The 18938-nt window shown below is 32.0% G+C and overlaps 1 protein-coding gene and 1 long non-coding RNA gene across 2 annotated transcripts; one reads left to right on the top strand and one right to left on the bottom strand.

The window, feature by feature from the left end:
• Positions 1 to 11830: 11830 nt before the first annotated feature.
• On the bottom strand, positions 11831 to 17840 carry LOC122586433. The gene is made up of 4 exons (XR_006321991.1): positions 17705 to 17840; positions 17141 to 17214; positions 12370 to 12517; positions 11831 to 12271 (listed from the first exon to the last, which is right to left on the bottom strand). It is a non-coding gene; the product is annotated as an uncharacterized LOC122586433 (long non-coding RNA).
• On the top strand, positions 12359 to 15308 carry LOC122586432 ((E)-beta-ocimene synthase, chloroplastic-like). Its single transcript, XM_043758422.1, has 7 exons — positions 12359 to 12623; positions 12795 to 13068; positions 13211 to 13580; positions 13668 to 13886; positions 13968 to 14103; positions 14192 to 14440; positions 14834 to 15308. The coding sequence occupies exons 1-7, from the start codon at positions 12408 to 12410 to the stop codon at positions 15161 to 15163; spliced, it is 1794 nt and encodes a 597-aa protein (XP_043614357.1). The 5' UTR covers positions 12359 to 12407; the 3' UTR covers positions 15164 to 15308.
• Positions 17841 to 18938: the final 1098 nt, after the last annotated feature.

Raw genomic sequence — 18938 nt, 5'->3', positions numbered from 1 at the left:
TTGAGGCGGTGATTGAAAGGAGTCTCTTGTACTTACGATGACCAAATTTATTATGCCTCCGGTATGTTCAAGGAAGATGATTTAAGTTAGTGGAACCAAGAGAAGGCCTTGGATCGGGCCCACAATTTGGAATGGGTCGACTTCAAGAACAAAGTGAAAGAGAAGTTTTGCCCACCTTATGAGCTCCAAAACTTGACCATCGAGTTTGTCCATCTCAAAATGGATGGGGCCGACTATAAGGGCTATGTTAGACGATTCCAAGAGTTGTCCACCCTTGTTCCTCACCTAGTGAGCACCGAGTCTCAGGCCACTGAGAAGTTTGTTTTGGGTTTGACTCCAGAAGTCCGTTCTCTCATCAATCCGGTCATGCCTACTTCCATGGTCGAGGCTATTAACCGTGCCGGTAGTGTTACCGAAGACTTGTTAAGAAGTGGAGTTTTGAGTAAATCATCATCGTCATCATCAAAAAGAAAGGAGGTTGGGGAAACAGGTGGTCCAAGGAAGATGGGAAGGTTTGACCCCAAGAATGCTAATCGGGGTAGGGTGATGGCGGCGGTGGAGCCGGTGAAGAAGCCTTATGTGGGGCCCCACCCACATTGTGGAAGATGCAATAGACACCACCCCGCCAATGTTCAATGTGGGGCATATGGCGAAAGAATGTAGGGCACCAAGGATGGGTGCGGGTTCACTCAATGTAGCTCCTATTCAAGCTTTTCCTCCTCAAGGAAATCAAAGAAGAGGCGAATGTTATGTGTGCAGTAGCCCTAATCATTATCGTAACAATTGTCCTCAATGGGTGGGACAACAAGTTCAAGTGGTCGTTCACCCCAATCAACTACAAATTGTCGGGCCTAACCAAAACCGGGGACAACAAGGTCACCAAGTGCAACCCCGTGGTCGAGCCTTTGCGGTCAATGCAAATGAGGCCCGTAATGATCCCAATGTTGTTGCAGGTACCTTTCTTCTTAATGGTCATTATGCAACGGTTTTATTTGATTCTGGAGCCGATTATAGTTTTGTGTCCTCTCGCTTTATTCCTTTGATTGATGTGCATCCGTGTGCCCTAAACTATGTACTCGATAGAGAAACGGTAAATGGCGCCTTAGAAAAACTTAGTCAAATACTTCGTGATTGTATTTTGACTCTAAACGATGTCAAATTCTACATCGACCTTATGCCTTTTGAAATCGGTAGCTTTGACGTTATTGTGGGAATGGATTGGTTAACGGCGGTAAATGCAACTATTGATTATGGTGAGAGGGTTGTTAAAATACCGTTGTCTAGTAGTAAAATTCTTAGAGTTCAAGGTGAAACTTCCGATTCTCTAAATTCTAAAGTCTTTAGTCCTACCGTCTCAAAGGTAGAATTGAAGACCGTTCCTATTGTCTGTGAATTCTCCGATGTTTTTCCGGAAGAATTACTAGGATTACCCCCATCTCGTGAACTTGACTTTCGTATCAATCTTATTCCGGGAGCCGCACCCGTGGCAAAAGCTCCTTATAGACTTGCTCTCACCGAAATGCAAGAACTCGAAGCTCAACTTAAGGAACTTCAAGAGAAGGGTTTCATCTGCCCTAGTCAATCTCCTTGGGGTGCTCCCATTCTCTTTGTCAAGAAGAAAGACGGGTCGTTTAGAATGTGTATAGACTATCGGGAATTGAATAAGCTCATGGTGAAGAATCGATATCCTCTACCTGGAATCGATGATCTCTTTGACCAACTTCAAGGTGCCAAGCACTTTTCCAAAATTGATCTCCACTCTGGTTATCATCAACTCCGGGTTCATGAAGATGACATTCATAAAACGGCTTTCCGAACTCTGTATGGGCACTTTGAATTCACCGTTATGTCTTTCGGGTTGACCAATGCACCGGCGGTGTTCATGGATTTGATGAACCGGGTTTGTCACCCTTTCTTAGACAAGTTCGTCATTGTCTTTATTGACGACATACTTGTTTATTCTAAAACAAAGGAAGAACATGCCGAACACTTGCGAGAAGTACTTGAGTTGTTAAGAAAGGAGAAAATGTATGCTAAATTCTCCAAGTGTGAGTTTTGGTTGGAGAAGGTTCATTTTCTAAGATCGAAGCGGTTAAGAATTGGAGGAGACCCGAAACACCTTCCGAAATTCGTCAATTTCTTGGATTAGCGGGTTACTATAGACGATTTATCGAAAATTTCTCCCGCATTGCACAACCTCTTACACTCTTGACTAAAAAAGAACGAAAATTCGAATGGGGCGATAGACAAGAACAAGCCTTCCAAACTCTTAAGAACATGTTGTGTGAAGCACCCATTCTAACCCTTCTCGATGGAGTTGAAGATTTTATAGTATATTGTGATGCTTCGGGGAAAGGTTTGGGTTGTGTCCTTATGCAAAGGGGCAAAGTTATTGCATACGCCTCCCGCCATTTGAAGGTGCACGAGAAGAACTATCCGACACACGACTTGGAATTGGGAGCAGTAGTATTTTCTTTAAAGTGTTGGAGGCATTATCTCTATGGTACCAAGTGCGTGATTTATACCGATCACAAAAGCCTACAACACATTTTTAATCAAAGTGAATTGAACATGAGACAAAGACGTTGGCTTGAACTCCTTAGTGACTATGATTGCGACATCCGTTATCATCCGGGCAAGGCCAATGTGGTAGTCGATGCCTTGAGCCGGAAGGAAAGGGTTAAACCAAGACGTGCTAGGGTTATGAGCCTCACGGTAGGACCAAACATTCGTGATCGAATCATTGCGGCTTAAGTACAAGCCACTCGACCGGAAAATTTTGGAAATGAGAATTTGGATGGTATGGAGCAACAATTTGTTAGAAAAAGTGATAACGGGCTCTATCTAGTTGAAAGGCTATGGGTTCCCATTTTCGGCAATCTAAGAACACTTCTCATGCATGAAGCACATCGATCACCTTATTCGGTCCACCCCGGGTCGGATAAGATGTATTTTGATTTAAGAGATTTCTATTGGTGGCCGGGTATGAAGCGAGACGTGGCTAAGTATGTGAGTGAGTGTCTTACTTGCTTACAAGTGAAAGCCGATCACAAGAAGCCACCCGGATTGTTAGTGCAACCTGAGGCACCCAAATGGAAGTGGGAACATATTGCAATGGACTTCATAACGAAGTTACCGAAGAAAAGAAGTGGTTGCGATACAATTTGGGTGATAGTTGATCGGTTAACGAAGTCGGCTCATTTCGTGGCCATTGGTGAAACCGATAGTGTTGACACCTTAGCTCGTTTGTACAGCAAGGAAGTGGTGTCTAAACATGGAGTTCCGGTTTCTATCATCTCCGATAGAGATTCCCAGTATAACTCGAATTTATGGAGGGCCTTTCATCGTGCAATGGGTACGCAACTAAATATGAGCACGGCGTTTCATCGTGTAATTTTTCTTTACCCCGAACTAAGGTTCCATTAACTTGACGTAATGTAATTTTTCTTGAAAAAATGATGTATATTGTATTGGTGGCACGGATCAAAGTATTATGAGATACCCGTCTCTAACTAACTCTAAACTTTTAAATGATTCTCATAACAACAAAACTTATAAAAATGTAGTTGTTTAACTAAATGTGAAATGAAAAAAATGCCAAAATTTGTAACACTCTAGTCGTAATTCTTACTTTACGCTGATATAAAGGCTAGTGATAAAAAAGTTAGTGCAATGAGTCACTTTAAATTTTGGTTCATCAATGTTTGTTATCTCATTTTGGTCATATAATTGTGGTGGTTATTGTTTACATGATAAAGCTTGTATTTGTTATAGCAATTGAATTATCAAAGTGGTCCCCATGAGCTATGGTACATTGTTGTCCATCAAACTCATTCACGGAATATGTATGTCCAAGGTGGTTCTAATGTTCTGGTCCCCATGAGCTATGGTACGTTGCTGTTAAATACCCATCAAACTCATGGATGGAATATGTATGTTAAAGGTGGTTCTAATGTTCTATTGGTGGATTCAGAGAAAGTTACTCTGAAAACAAAAAAATAAGTAATTGTAACACTCGTGAATTTTGACCCGTTGACTTAATCTATAATTTGATGACTTATTGAAATAAATGATATTTTAGGTCTATCTTGTGATTAAATGATTAACTTTATACTCGTTGGGTCGATTGACGGTGTGCTAGATGACATGTCGCGAGTTATGAACTAACTAGTTATATTAATGGGTTAACCCATGGATCAAAGACTGAAAAATCAGTCGTTGTTGATTATTCAGTTACGGAAGCTTAGTCGTAGAAAGTACCAGCCTATAGAAAACAGGAAAATCAGTCTCTATATTTCAGTCTCTATATTTCAGTCTCTGAAGGCCTGTTTTTTTGTAGTGTATCGACACCTTTTGGGGGAAATAAAATGTACAATCCACCAGTGATAAGAGATAGAGGAACGCCAATGGTACGTCTTTGCAAATGCCAAGTATTGTTGTCAACTCGTAACTTTTGACTCGACTCGAAAACATGACTTTTAATTCGTGACTTGAAATGTGACTCTACTTGTAAGAGTCTGGACATTTTTATATACTATAATTATATATATGTGAAATGTTTATAAACAAAATATAAGTTGAATATCTTAATACATTACTAAAAGATTATATATTCGATACTTTTAAGTTATAAACTTTTAGTTTATCTTTAAATTCGTACTAAAAGGATCAAATATACATATACAACATACAAATTAATAGAACCATAAATATGATATATAATATATAACTAAATTAAAAAACTACAATAATCATAAGTTTGTGATTCGTATTGACTCGTTCCATATTCACACCGCGACTTGTAAGAATCAAGAGAAAAAAGAGTTCACTCAATCGAGTCGACTCGTGAGTCGTAAGAGTCTAACAACTATGCCAAATAGCATCCAAATAAAGGATGCTCTCACTTTTACACCTTAAAGGTCCAAACATGCAACTTGATGTAAACAATAAGGATAAATAGTGTAACCTACATGATTTATTTTCCAAACGAGATATGTCACCCGGGCGTTGTCCCGGGAGACATTACATTTGTTAACGATTTACTCGTAATAGAAAAGAATTATTCAAAAGATAATGCGTTACAAATAGGTATGCGTTCATGGACCGAGGTTAAAAAACGACAAACTTTTTGAAAAAAAACCATGTATTATTCAAATAATTAAAAATAAAAAAAATGGACATTTGTCAGTTAGAAAATGATCAGTAAAAGTTTTGTGCGAGTAAAAGTAGTTCGCATAAAAGTTTAGTCTAAAAGTGTAAGAGGTTTAAATGTTGTGGTAAAATTAAAGAAAATCAAAAAGTACAAAAATTCAGTGCTAAAAGTGTAAGGGGTTAAAATGTTGTGGTGGAAAAAAAAAGAATAAAAAGGTTACCCTTCTTTGCACTTTACAGTTAAAAAAACAGTAAAAGTTTTGTGTGAAAGTAAAATTAATTCGCATAAAAGTTGAGTGCTAAAAGCGTAAGAGACTAAAATGTTCTGGTGAATATAAAACAAAATAAAAAAGTATAAAAGTTTAGTGTTAAAAGTGTAAGGGATTAAAATGTTGTTGTCAAAATAAAAAGAATAAAAAAGGTATTATTCTTTGCACGCGACATTTAAAAAACAAACAGTAAAGTTTTTGTGTCAAAGAAAGTAGTTCACATAAAAGTTTAGTGCTAAAAGTATAAGAGGCTAAAATGTTGTGGTTAAAATAAAAGAAAATCAAAAAAGGTACAAAATTTTAGTGTTAAAAGTGTAAATAGTTCAAATATTGTGGTGAAAATAAAATGAATAAAAAGTTTATTATTTTTTACACGTTTTCCCGTACATTTCTTTTTAATATATATGTTAAATAGTTTGTTGCTAAAGTGTAAGAGGCTAAAATGTTGTGATTAAAATAAAAGATTATCAAAAAGTATGAAAGTTTAGTGCTAAAAGTATAAAAAGTTCAAATATTGCGATGAAAATAAAAAGATTAAAAAGTTTACTAAAAATTATTAAAATTTAGTGCTAAAAGTGTAAAGAGTGAAACTATTGTGGTGAAAATAAAAATATTTATCTTTACATGTTTTCCGAACTTTAAAATAAAAGAAAATCAAAAAGTATGAAAGTTTAGTATTAAAGTGTAAATAGTTAAAATATTGTGGTGAAAATAGAAAGAATAAAAAGTTTACTAAAAACCATTATAGTTTAGTGCTAAAAGTGTAAAGTTTGAAACTTTTATGGTGAAAATATATATAATAAAAAGGAAACTATTCTTTACTAAAAAGTATTAAATTTTAGTGCTAAAAGTGTAAATATTGAAATTTATGTGGGGGCAAATCAAAAGAATAAAAAGCTAAAAGTGTAAAGATTGAAACTTTTGTTGAAGATAAAAAGAATAAAAAATATACTTACTAAAATGTATTATTGTTTAGTGCTAAAAGTATAAAGATTGAAACTTATTGGTGAAAATCAAAAGAATAAAAAGCTAAAAGTGTAAAGATTGAAACTTTTGTGGTGAAGATAAAAAGAATAGATAGTGTACTATTCTTTACTAAAAAGTATTATAATTTAGTGTTAAAAGTGTAAAGATTGAAACTTATGTAGTGAAAATAAAAAGAATAAAAAGTATACAATTATTTACTAAAATGTATTATAGTTTAGTGTTAAAAGTGTAAACATTGAAACTTATGTGGTGAATATAAAAAGAATAAAAAGTATATTATTCTTTACACGTTGATTATGCAAGGATTAGGATGGATGTATTATACCGGCATCATATGACTCATACGTGGTGAATTGATAGATATTTAATTGTGGTAATAGGGCTAGGATTCCCTCCATTACCCTTATTTTTTTAAAAAAAAACTTAAAACTTAAAAAAAAAATTAACAAACCCCAAAAATTTAAAAAGAGAGATGGGTAGGGACAAACATTCAAAAACCAAAAAAGTAGGGAAAAAATATAGCTGGGGACAAAAAAAAAAGAAAAAAAAAAGCACTTAGTTACTGTAGTTTGCACGAAAACCAAAGATTTGTTTTTAATATATATATATATATATAATTTCGTTTCTCTATTCAATCTTCATACAAGCCCAATGATATTTAACTGCTAACTACTGAGTTGTTGTAAAAAAATTTATAAAAAAAAAAAAAAAAAAACCAACGATATTTAAGTTCTGAGCTTATATTATTAAAGTGTAATAACTTATTTACAAATATTTATTTGTATATAATCATAATTATGTTTGTCGCATATATTTTTCTGTAAAATTTAATATGTTATATCTACCCGACTAATCAAAGGTTCCAAACTAACAAACTGATATTTGACATGGTAGCATATATAGATGTCAAATATACTCGTTTGTCATGTACATATAATGTTAAAGAGTTTTAAAAGTTAAATACATACATTTAACACGATTACAATTGTCTACATTACGAAAGACAATTGTAAATAGTTTATTACATTTTAACGAGATAACGTTATTCTCTATTATTGTGTATCTACTGTGATGTCATCATATCCTGTTCTTAATTGACACATAAATTTTTTTCTTTCCAAGAACATCTTTCTCCTTATTATGACCATTTCTTCCCACATCCTCAACTTTTTATCATTTCTATTTTACTTTTAATACAAACTAAAGAAAACTAAAAGGAAAGGTTAGGTAAGCATGCAGTACCTATTTTAAGTAAAACAAGAGGGTATTATGTAAAATTTAGAGGGCTATGTATATTTATCAAATTTAAAGTTTTAATTTATAACTTTTTTAAAGTGACAGTACCTAACCTTAGGTAAAGTTTGCAGTACGAATTATTTTCCCTAAAACTAATATATTTATATAGAGTTGACGACATAAATCATCTTTGTAGTTTGCACAGTGTTGTGATTTTCATCCCTCTAAATTTTTATTTTTATTATATTTCGTTGAAAATTTAAACTTTTGTACAATCTTATTTCTTTTTGAAAGATTAAAAAAACAAAAAGTGTGTAGACTTTTAACATACCTTAAATCCTTCAAAAGGATTTAGAGGGATTTAAGGTGTTAAAACAGTTTAAATTTTTAGCAAAATCCAAAAAAAAAAAAAAAGTCAAGGATAAAAACCATAATAATTTAAAAAATCGTAATGATGATTTGTGCAATTAACTCTTTTATGAAAAACAAAAACATTACATTAATTAAATAAACAATATTTACATGGGGTAAATCAATATGGCATGTTACACAACCCAATTGGATGAAAAACATCTTATATACTATCTTTTAAGTAATAAAAAACATAAAAGTCCAATCATTTATTTAAAATATTTAAAAACTAATATGTGAGTGGTTTTTTACACATATTGGGTACCTTTCCCTATTTATATTAATAAAACATTACATATTACTAAAAGAAGCACTAAAAAACAATAAAAACACACTACAATACTTACTAAAAATATCAATTCTCGTCATAATTAGGTTCATTGCTCGTTTTACTTAATCGACTGTCTTGTTTTCATCCACTCACTTTTTTTTTCACATTTTGGACTGGGACTTCTGGCCTCACAACTTGGAATCAACTACGTGAATTAGGTCCATTGCCAATTTCACCCTATTCCAATTTCACCCTCTTTATCTTCTCATGTAGATAGGCGAAGTTTGGCCGCCGCGGCTTGCATGCTGACGTGTTTCCCGTGCTATATATTTTCAAGGCCGGTCTAGGTGATGGACAAAGTTTACGACCGGCCGAGATCCGACTTTTTAAGGGGCCCGATTTTTAATTTTTATTTTTGTATATATATAGAAAATATATATGTAATTAACTAAGCTTATTACAAATCTTAACAATTAACCAAAAACTAAACCATATAATTTAACTTATAGAAAAAAAGCTCACTTATACATCTCTTTACGGGTTAATATATATATATATATATATATATATATTTCAAATTTGGAATGTAGTCACAAGCTATTTTAATGTCTTTGTACACCTAGACTACTCTTCAATAAAATAACAATATCAAATACTATTACATCTTCTAATTTAATGTATATAGTGTATAAGTGTATCCAAGTTATATGTATTAATCTATTCAATTGTAATAATTTTTGTTCCGTTAACTATAATTTGTAAAATGATATATATTTTTGAAGATTATCTTAATAATCCTCATAAAAACTACATAGTGATGACATATGGATTCTACTAAAAAAATTTTTAATTTTATTTCTTAATTTTTTCACATGTAATCTTTTTTTTTTAATTTTATTTCTAATTTTTTCACATGTAATCTTTTTTTTTTTAATTTTATTTCTTAATTTTTTCACATGTCATTAAAAATAACTTTTGTTATGTTAATTAATATACTTTTTCGTCATTTTATAAAGATAGTTTATGTACAATAAAACCTCTATAAATTTATACTTGATAACTTAATAACTTCAATAAAATTAGTAATATGAATCGTTGCATCTAATTTAGGGGTACTTTTTCTGGCTCGGCCGAAATTTATAAATTCTCAGAAACGGCACTGTATATTTTTCTGCCGTATTATGTCGAGAACTACCATAAACTCTTTAAGTGTAATTTGTTTCTAACGTATCTCTTTAAATGAAGTCTTTCATGTCATCCACTTTCATGTAAATCACATTCTCTAACGCGGAAGCCATTTAGAATGTGAATGAAAAAGAAATTGTTCAATGTAAGTATAGAAAATGTATCTGTGTTTCCGATCGTAGTGGAAACATGTGTTTCGTTTGCTTTTAATTTTTGTTTGTGTATAGACATATGGTGTATATATAAAGAGTTAAATGTTCTGGGATTTTCAAAAAAGAAATAAACCAATTAGTCGGTTTAATCGATTACTGGAAATTTCCGGCCTCACATTGCGGGACATCAATTGTCGTGTTGACACGATTGTGTTATTTAGTATACCTGCGTTGAATTAACAAACATTCTGTCATAGATAGGTTAATTTGTTTACAAGTTTATCATATCAAATATATATTTGTTTAAAGACAAACCACAATAGTTTCACTCTGCGCGTTGCACGATTTTAATTATATGTGTCGCTATATATGTTTGTTGATATCTTTCACATATGAAATACTCCTTCTGTCCCATTAAAACCGTCTTACTTTGAATATTCAAATTCTTCAATAGTAAACTTTCATCTTAAATAAATTTTTGGGTTATATAAAACTTGATAAAAGTTATACCCTTAAAATGCACGTCTAAAACACAATCAACGAATATAACTTTCATCAAGTATTATCTAAGACATATAATATTATTTAAGGTAAAAGTTACAAATGTTAGAGTTTGAAAATTCAAAACATGACACTTTTAATATGACCGAGGGAGTAGATATTTATTGAAAGCCAATACCACAAAAAAAAAAAGTAGTTTTGATATATTATTTGAAAACGCAAAAGAAAAAAATCATGTAAGAAACCAAGAAGTAATCAATAATTTTAAACGTGAATGTGGTAAAATCTCAATATTGTTACAAAACAAAAGAATAAACGTTTTCAATGTAATTATTTGAAAACCCGAAAGGAGAAACATATGAAAAAAACCAAGAAGTAACTCTCATTCGAAAACCCAAACAGGATGCGATTTGACAAAATCCGAATAATGATTTGAGTTAATTATAACATGGACCAATAGTAACTCACCACGCAGGCTAGTTATTATTCACAACCTATGCATTTAGTGTAGCATATAATTAGTCGTTACTCACATGCTCTCGCATTGATATTGGTAGTGTTGGACGGGTGGCAATGTGACGATGAATATAAAACTAATTGATGTAAAATGAGTTAGTATGGCTATTTAAAAGTTAAAAAATATATATTATAAGTTATTTTATTAAAGGTATTATCTATACATCAAGTAAATATATTGAAATTAATGGATAAAGAAAAATAATAATTTTATCATTTCAAAGTCTAAATTGAAGAAAGGGATAGTTTGTTTTATATAAGAGTAAAAATATTGTTAGTATTGATTAATCGGTGTTTTTAATATGTTCGTATAAGTTTACAAAAAAGTGCAAAATACACCTTAAAAATTTTAAAACATAATATGAAGATTGCACTTTCAAAAATGAATTTGTTACACATTTTTCAATTTGCTAGTAGATTGTTAATACATTCTCCAGCTTTCAAGATATAAGTATTTAAAAGTCAACTGAAGGAAGCTCAAAATTCAAACGTCAAATCGAAAAGGCGGAATTAAAACGTGGGTAGTTAACTATTGTATTTGGGGTGTTTTAAGAAGAAAATTAATCGAAGATTTGCCTTACTTTCCATCTCCATGATGAACAACATAACCACGTTATCAACTTATATAGTTATGCCACTAAATTTTAAAATTCGACGGTGTCTATTACACCTACTAAAAAGACGTATATGGAAAACTAATGTACTTGAAGTTAATAGTTAAAAGAACAAATAAAAACATTAAAAAAAAAGTAAATGAAAAATCAAAATGATTGTAAGTTTTCAAAATGCATGCATGTATCTACATATATTTTCATAATTGTGTTTTCCTAGATAATAATAATTTTTTCATCCAATTTCGTTTATGATTATTTGTGTTTTATAAACATAATAGTTAAATAATCACTTCTAAACATAATTTTTAGGCCAAAGTACTTTTTTCGTCCCAGTGGTTTTTCGAATAAGCATTTTTCATCCTCACCGTTAACTTTTGACTAAAATCGTCCCTGTGGTTTGCATTTCGTCCCTGCTGTTATAACTTTGCCGTTAACCCCCTCACACACAAGTCACGTGTATTAATGTAGTTATAATAGATGAGTATTTTGTAGAAACTAATCTTCTAATAAAAACAAAAAATCTATGTATATGGACATCTATTCTATAAACATATAGACATCTGTTCCATAAATATCCACTTCCACTTGAATATTTATCGATCATTATGCCTATTTGAAATCTTATTAAATAAAACTCAATGGGACAAAATTTTAATGAATGAAAAATAATACATCATTTTTTTGATATGATTAAAGATGTTGTCACATTAAAAATCATGTCAAGTAGATGACCTAATGGAGCCAAGTACCATTACTAAGAGAAAAGAGTGCAATATCTATTTCTCTCCCTGATGATACATCATTAGAACTTCTTGGAGTTGGCGTTACCCGATATCATAAATCAATGTATTTGACGACTGATTGAGGAAGTGTCATAGTAAAATAAATATGTTTCATTCTCGTCGAACACATTCCTTAGATATTACTTTTTTGCACATATGCTTCACATAGCATGTTCAAGGATCAGCATGAAGTTTTCTTTATCAAATACGAAACAAACAAATAAATAAAACTGAAAATCATCATGATGTGATCTATATATATGAATGTGTATAAGTTAAACAGGAAGTACGTACCTAGCTAGACATCATCCCTATTATTTCTCTTTCTACAAATGGCGCTTAATTTACTTGTCTTGACCCAAAGTTCCTTTGGTGTATGTAGACCAAGGCAAAAATTCCCACACATTATAAAAAGAAATAGTAGAGAAAAAAATTTCATAACCTGCATATCCAAAACTGAAGCTTCTCAAACCGATAGCTGCTTAGAAATCTACCAGCCAACTAGTTGGAGTCACAATTTCATCGAGGTCTTAGATGCAAGTATTCCGGTAAGCATTTGTATGCTTTTGATTTAATTACTAATTAAGACGACTTATTTTCCACAATTAACTGCTTTAGTGCAATTAATACATATGTAAATGGGGTCTTAAATATGCATATAACTTTGATATACTCTATATTTACTAGCTAACTATGTTACCTTTGATTATGGCAAATAGATCAACCTCAAGAGAAAGGTACTAGAGCTAGAAAAGAAACAACGTACATGTATTGTTCATGATGAAAATAGTAGTTTGACTACCTTGCAAGTGCTTGAAAATATTGATAATATAGAAAGGTTGGGCCTTGGCTATCGGTACCAAAACGATATCAGGAAGGCACTTGACAAAATCACGTCGATAAATGGAACTAATGTTGGAATTGAAGATAGTCTTCATGCGGCATCCCTTGGATTTCGCATTCTTAGACAACATGGTTATGACGTTTCACAAGGTACTTCTATATATATTTTTCATAGAACTCATTATCATTAATTCAGGATAAGTTAGAAGGACAAATGTACAACCAAAATGTACTCATTCATCTAATATTCTTTTGCCAATTTTTGTTCATGAATAACTTTAGATTATTTTAGATTTTGTTAGCAGATTCAAGGACAGTCATGGTGACTTCATGGGATGTCTACAAACTGATATCAAAGGATTGCTAAGTCTATATGAAGCATCATATCTTGCATTTGAAAGCGAAAGTGACCTGCACCAAGCCAAGTTATTTGCAACTACACATTTGATAAAACTAAAGGACAAAGAAAAACAAACCCTTGATAACATTAGTCATGCATTAGAATTGCCCTTGTACCGTAGGATGCTTAGACTACAAGCACGGTGGTATATTGAAGCTTATGGTAAACGAAAAGATGCAAATCCACTAATGCTAGAACTTGCTTCATTAGATTTCAACATGGTTCAATTAGAACATATCAAAGAACTTCAAGAAGTATCTGGGTACGTAAAACACGCCTCCTATTATTTCTAATAGTTTTATTAGTTCTCATGGAATGACAAAACACTTTAATCCTTTCGATATAACAGGTGGTGGGAAAATATAGGCCTGGCAAACAACTTAAGCTTTGTTAGGGACAGGCTCATGGAATGCTTCTTTTGGGCAGTTGGAATGGTATTTGAACCTCAATATCATGCTTGTCGTGTTGGATTAACAAAAATCGGCACGTTAATTACTGTCATTGATGACATCTATGATGTTTATGGTTCTCTAGATGAACTAAAAATATTCACAGAAGCTGTTAAGAGGTGTGCAATTCAAACCACAAATTGTATGAACTCTATGCTCGAAATTCTTGTTTATAACTAACATATTTCAAACTTATTTAGGTGGGATTTGAATGCAATTACACATATGCCTCTGTATTTACAAATTGGCTTCCGAGCTCTTTACAACACCATTACAGAAATTGGTTCTAGTACTTCAATTGTACAAGTGGACATCACATCAGTTCTAGTAAAAGTGGTTAGCATACTACTACCTCAATGCATATATTTTTTGTTTTAGTTAAGGAATCCTCGTAATCTTTTTATATATATATGATGATCATTAGTGGGGAGAATTGTTGGAAGCATTCCTTGTAGAAGCCAAATGGGCACATGACAAATACATTCCAGCAGTTGATGAATATCTTGATAATGGATGGCGTTCGGTCTCAGGAGTTCTTTTACTTACCCATGGCTATTTTCTAATCAATTATGATAAGCAAACCGATGTTGTTGAGTCCCTAGAGAAGTATCATGATCTAATGAAATGGTCATCGGTTGTTTTTCGACTTTGCAACGATTTGGGTACATCATCGGTATGTTAGTTTAATTAGTTCTTTAATTCAAAGGGATAAGTATCCTGGAATGTAACAAACTTTGGACGAATGTTTATAGTAGGAAATAACTAAAATTTTGTGTATTGTATGTAAACAACTTTAAAAAATGTTTATTGTATGTAAGAAAACATACGTGGCAACCATATAGAGGTGTCACTTGACTGATTTTAATTGGTTAAATACATTTTCTTACATACAATAAACATTATTTTCTAGTTGTTTACATACAATACACACAACTTTAGTTATTTCCTATTATAGACATTCATTCAAAGTTTGTTACATTACAAGATACTTATCCCTAATTCAAAATGTTCATCTAACTTTATATTTCATTTTTTTTAAATTTTGTATATTGATCTTTTTGGTTAGGATGAGATAGAAAGAGGAAAAACTGCAAATGTGTTATCATGTTACATGCACGAGAATGGTGTTTGTGAGGAAATTGCACGTAAAAAGATAGAAAGTTTAATAGACGAAGCTTGGAGGAACTTGACGAAAGCCCAAGTGGTTTTAAGTAAAGACTCGGCAGATCATCCATTAGTTAATATGGCCATTAATCTTGCAAGAGTTTCACATTGTACGTACCAATATGGGGATGGACATGGAGCTCCAGATGCTAAAGCAAAAGATCGAGTTTCAGCCGTGATAATTGAACCTATTACAACAAGACAAACGGAGCCCCAATATACACTTACATGATAAAAGGACCAATAGTACGAGGAAATAAAAGGAGATAACTTGCTATTTTCAAAAGCTTTCTTTGTTGCACATTTTTTATGTGGAGCCTACCGTACATCAACATGGATATCTATTAAAATAGAATAATGATAGTTAATTTGAGTTCTAAACTTTCTAACTTAATATTATATATAATATTAAAAGGAATGGAAACATAAATAGTAACTCGCCTACGTGACAAGTTATTATTAGTCCATGTAACATAACGTAATATTATTCGAATTTTGCCAAATCGCCTCCGTCCGGTCTTTCTATTAAGGGTTACTTATTGGTTTTTGCACACTCTTTTTCTTTTTGGGTTCTCAAACAGTTTATTGCAACTTTTTTTATGGTCATACCTTGTACCGTTATGTATCCTTATTTGGTTGTTGCACATTTTCATCTTTGGGGTTTCAACTAATATATTAAAAAAAAAAAATTCATTTTTTCATTTTTGGTTTATTGTGCATATTAAATATATGTATTTGTACCTATAAACTTTTAGATGCGTTAGTGGTATTGTTAATATTATGAAAGAAAAAATTTGTTTTGATTGTTATATTATCTATACATTATAATTAGATTAAATAATATATATACATATAACTATTTCTTATTTTTTAATTTTTATTGTAAATGACCTACAGTATATCGTTTTGAGCTCTTTATAACAAATTTCATGTTTGAGTTACATTAAGAATATGTTTGGCAAAGAACTTATGATCTTGGCTTGAGCTTATTGTTTTAAAAAAATTTTAAAGTTTTTAGCTGCTTTGTTTAAATATAATTTTTTTTTGAACGACATTCTAATCTACTCCTACTTCTAAATTACACGTATGTCTAGGATGAAACCCAAGACTCTCGAAAAATCTCTTTATTCCACCCCACAAATGTGGCAAGTGAGACTCGAACCCAGGTGGATCCTAGGGAGTCTTCACCTTCAATTCTTTATTAAGACTACAGATGCAACTTATGGCCCTCTTTTCTATAGATGCAACTTACAACTCTCTCTTCTATAGCTGGTACAACCCATCCTTGAAAGCTTGAAGCTGGCAAACCTTACCTTCAAGGTTTTAGCTTAGCTTAATTGGAATATTTGGGGAAAGAGGAATGAAAGAGGGAGCTTGTTTTAAAATACAAGCTCCTAAAATCATAAGCTAACTCAAATAGTTTATAAAAGTAACATAACTTTTAATACGTTACAAAAGTAAGTTACTAACATTTAAAAGGCGAGCACCTCTTGCGCCTAGGCGCAAAAGGCGGGCGAGGTGCACCTCCAGCGCCCTGAAAGCCTAGGCCCAAGTCGACCATGAAAAAGGCGGTCAACTATGGTGGTCAACGGCGGTCAAAATGGTCAAATGGGTCAAGATTCGACCAAATCGTTCAAGATCCGGCTAAATCGTGGCTAGATCTAATGTTTTCCGGCCAAAATGAGTGACCATAGTCGTTTAAGAAGATAAAAGAAGAGAGTGAAATATAAAATGGGGGGGGGGGAGTAAAAATTACGCTTTTTTTTATATATGTTTATAATAGTCTAATAATTTGAAGTTTTGGTTGAAAAGTTTATATTTTTTGAATGATATTTAGTTTTATAACTGACATCTGATTATTTTTACTATTATTTTTCACTGTATATAAATAAGTTATATTTATTTACTTAGTGCGCTTTTTTTTCCCCGGGCGTGCGCATTTTTTGCGCCTCCCACCTTCGCCCTATTTGGGGTATTTACGCTTTGAGCTCGCCTTCACTTTTGAAAACAATTGAAATTCAATTACAACTGTCTTTCCACATATCTATAATAAAATAAAAGTGTCACTTTCCAACTCTAAATATAAGTTCGACTATCAGCTTTCCTTTATCAAACTACCGGCTCTAATTTCAGCTTGTTTACAGTACATACTTTATGTACAACAAGAGGGATCCAAGAATTTGTGTAAGTGGGGGCAAAGAAAACTTACTCGGTGACTTGTGAGCAACGAAAACAACAGCATAGCTTCAAAACAGCAGCAAGGCCTCAAAACGATCTCCATAACTGCACAAAACAACAACAGAATTAGCCTCAAAGCAGCCACCAAATGAACACAAAACAACCTCAAAAGAGCTGCAAAAAACAGCAGCAAAATAACTTCAATATAGCCATGAAATTCTGCACAATACAGCATTCAAACAGCCGGCAAACGACCCCTCAAATAGCAATTAAAACAGCATTAAAAAAAAATAGCTTTAATACAGCCTCCAAATGACATTCAAACAACCCTCCAAATATCTTTTCTGTCACTCAGTTACTCATTTAATCTATTTGCTGATATTAAAAAAATAAATAAAGAACAATTTAGAAACAATTATTGAAGCCTTTTAAATAGGGGCATGCTCTGTTACCTTTTTTTTCCCTAAATTTTACACAATTTATTTAATATATTTCTAGTCTGCTAACTGATAGAATCATTAATCATACAAATAAAACAACAATTTAGATTTTTAGGATTTACAAAATTATAAATTATTTTAGAATTTCCACATACCTCTTTTCAGTGATTCCAGTTGTACCAACCTTATTCAAAAGCAGAATTGAGGAGGAAAAATACGATCATCCGATCGGTCTTTGTTAGTTTTGTGCTTTTGTTATTGATTCTTTTTTCTTTTCTTTTTTTCCAATTTCTTTCACGCACGCACAACACACATACATCAAACTTTAGACGGCATTCTTAGTTTTATTTAAAAAAATAAGAAAATAAAAAGTAAGAAACTTTTAGGGTGTGTTTAGTTCAAGAAAATTCTTTTGTTTTTCATTTTCAATTTTCAAGAAAACATGGAAAACAGGAAACGCGTTCAAATTGTAATTTTTTAGAAAAGTTTTCCTAAAAAATGAAAATTCCATTTTTCAACTTTTGCACTAAAATTAGAAAACTGTTTTTTTCAGTTTTTGTTTTTACTTTTCTATTTTCTAAACTTTTTATAAACTTAAAATTAGAAAACAAGTGAATTTGAACATGTTTTCTAGTTTTCTAATATTGAAAAATGAAAACTCTATCTTTTATTTTGAACGCGTTTTAATAAAAACTCGAGAATATAGTGTTAGTATGGAAATATGGATTTTTTTTTTTAGATTTTGAAGGGTTGGGCTTGGGCTATTAGAGGACATTACAAATTTTGATTGAGAACACCCTTAATAAACTTGGGCCGCCATAAAAATTTTTACACTAACTACTTTTAAAATTTTATATATATTTTCTTTTATCAAGAAACTTTTTAATTAATTTTGTTAAATCTCTATAATAATGTTGGTAGCCAATAAATTATTTTATTCCTTTATTTCATTTAAAATCTTTTATCTCAAAAACCTTAAATCGATAAATTATAAAAATTATATGGGTGTTCTTAAAATTTCATGCTCTTTCATTAGAGATGTCATTCGATATACTTTCGATGAATTTTTAAATCAAAAGGCGGAGCCCGTACCGTTAAGGTATTTGGCTATCACACTCTACGACCTATCACCTCTATGATATATCATATTCTATAACCTATCAACCCCACCATCACCGCCGCAAAGCGCAGATACTTTATCTCGTATATTAAAAATAGTTAAATGGTGATTGAGATTATCTTTTGTACGTAGGACGTACTGGGAAATATAGATTGGAGTAAAGGAATTTGTGGAAGGTTATTAACTACTACTTATTTAGACATCCTGAACACTTGCATTTCCTTTATTTGGCTCGTTTATGAAGAGTTGGTAAAAAGAAATGTAACTAT

This window comes from Erigeron canadensis, chromosome 2, assembly GCF_010389155.1.
Source record: "Erigeron canadensis isolate Cc75 chromosome 2, C_canadensis_v1, whole genome shotgun sequence".
NCBI classification, from domain to species: domain Eukaryota; kingdom Viridiplantae; phylum Streptophyta; class Magnoliopsida; order Asterales; family Asteraceae; genus Erigeron; species Erigeron canadensis.
Note: the sequence above shows the minus strand (reverse complement) of the source record. Positions and strands in the feature narration are given on the sequence as shown.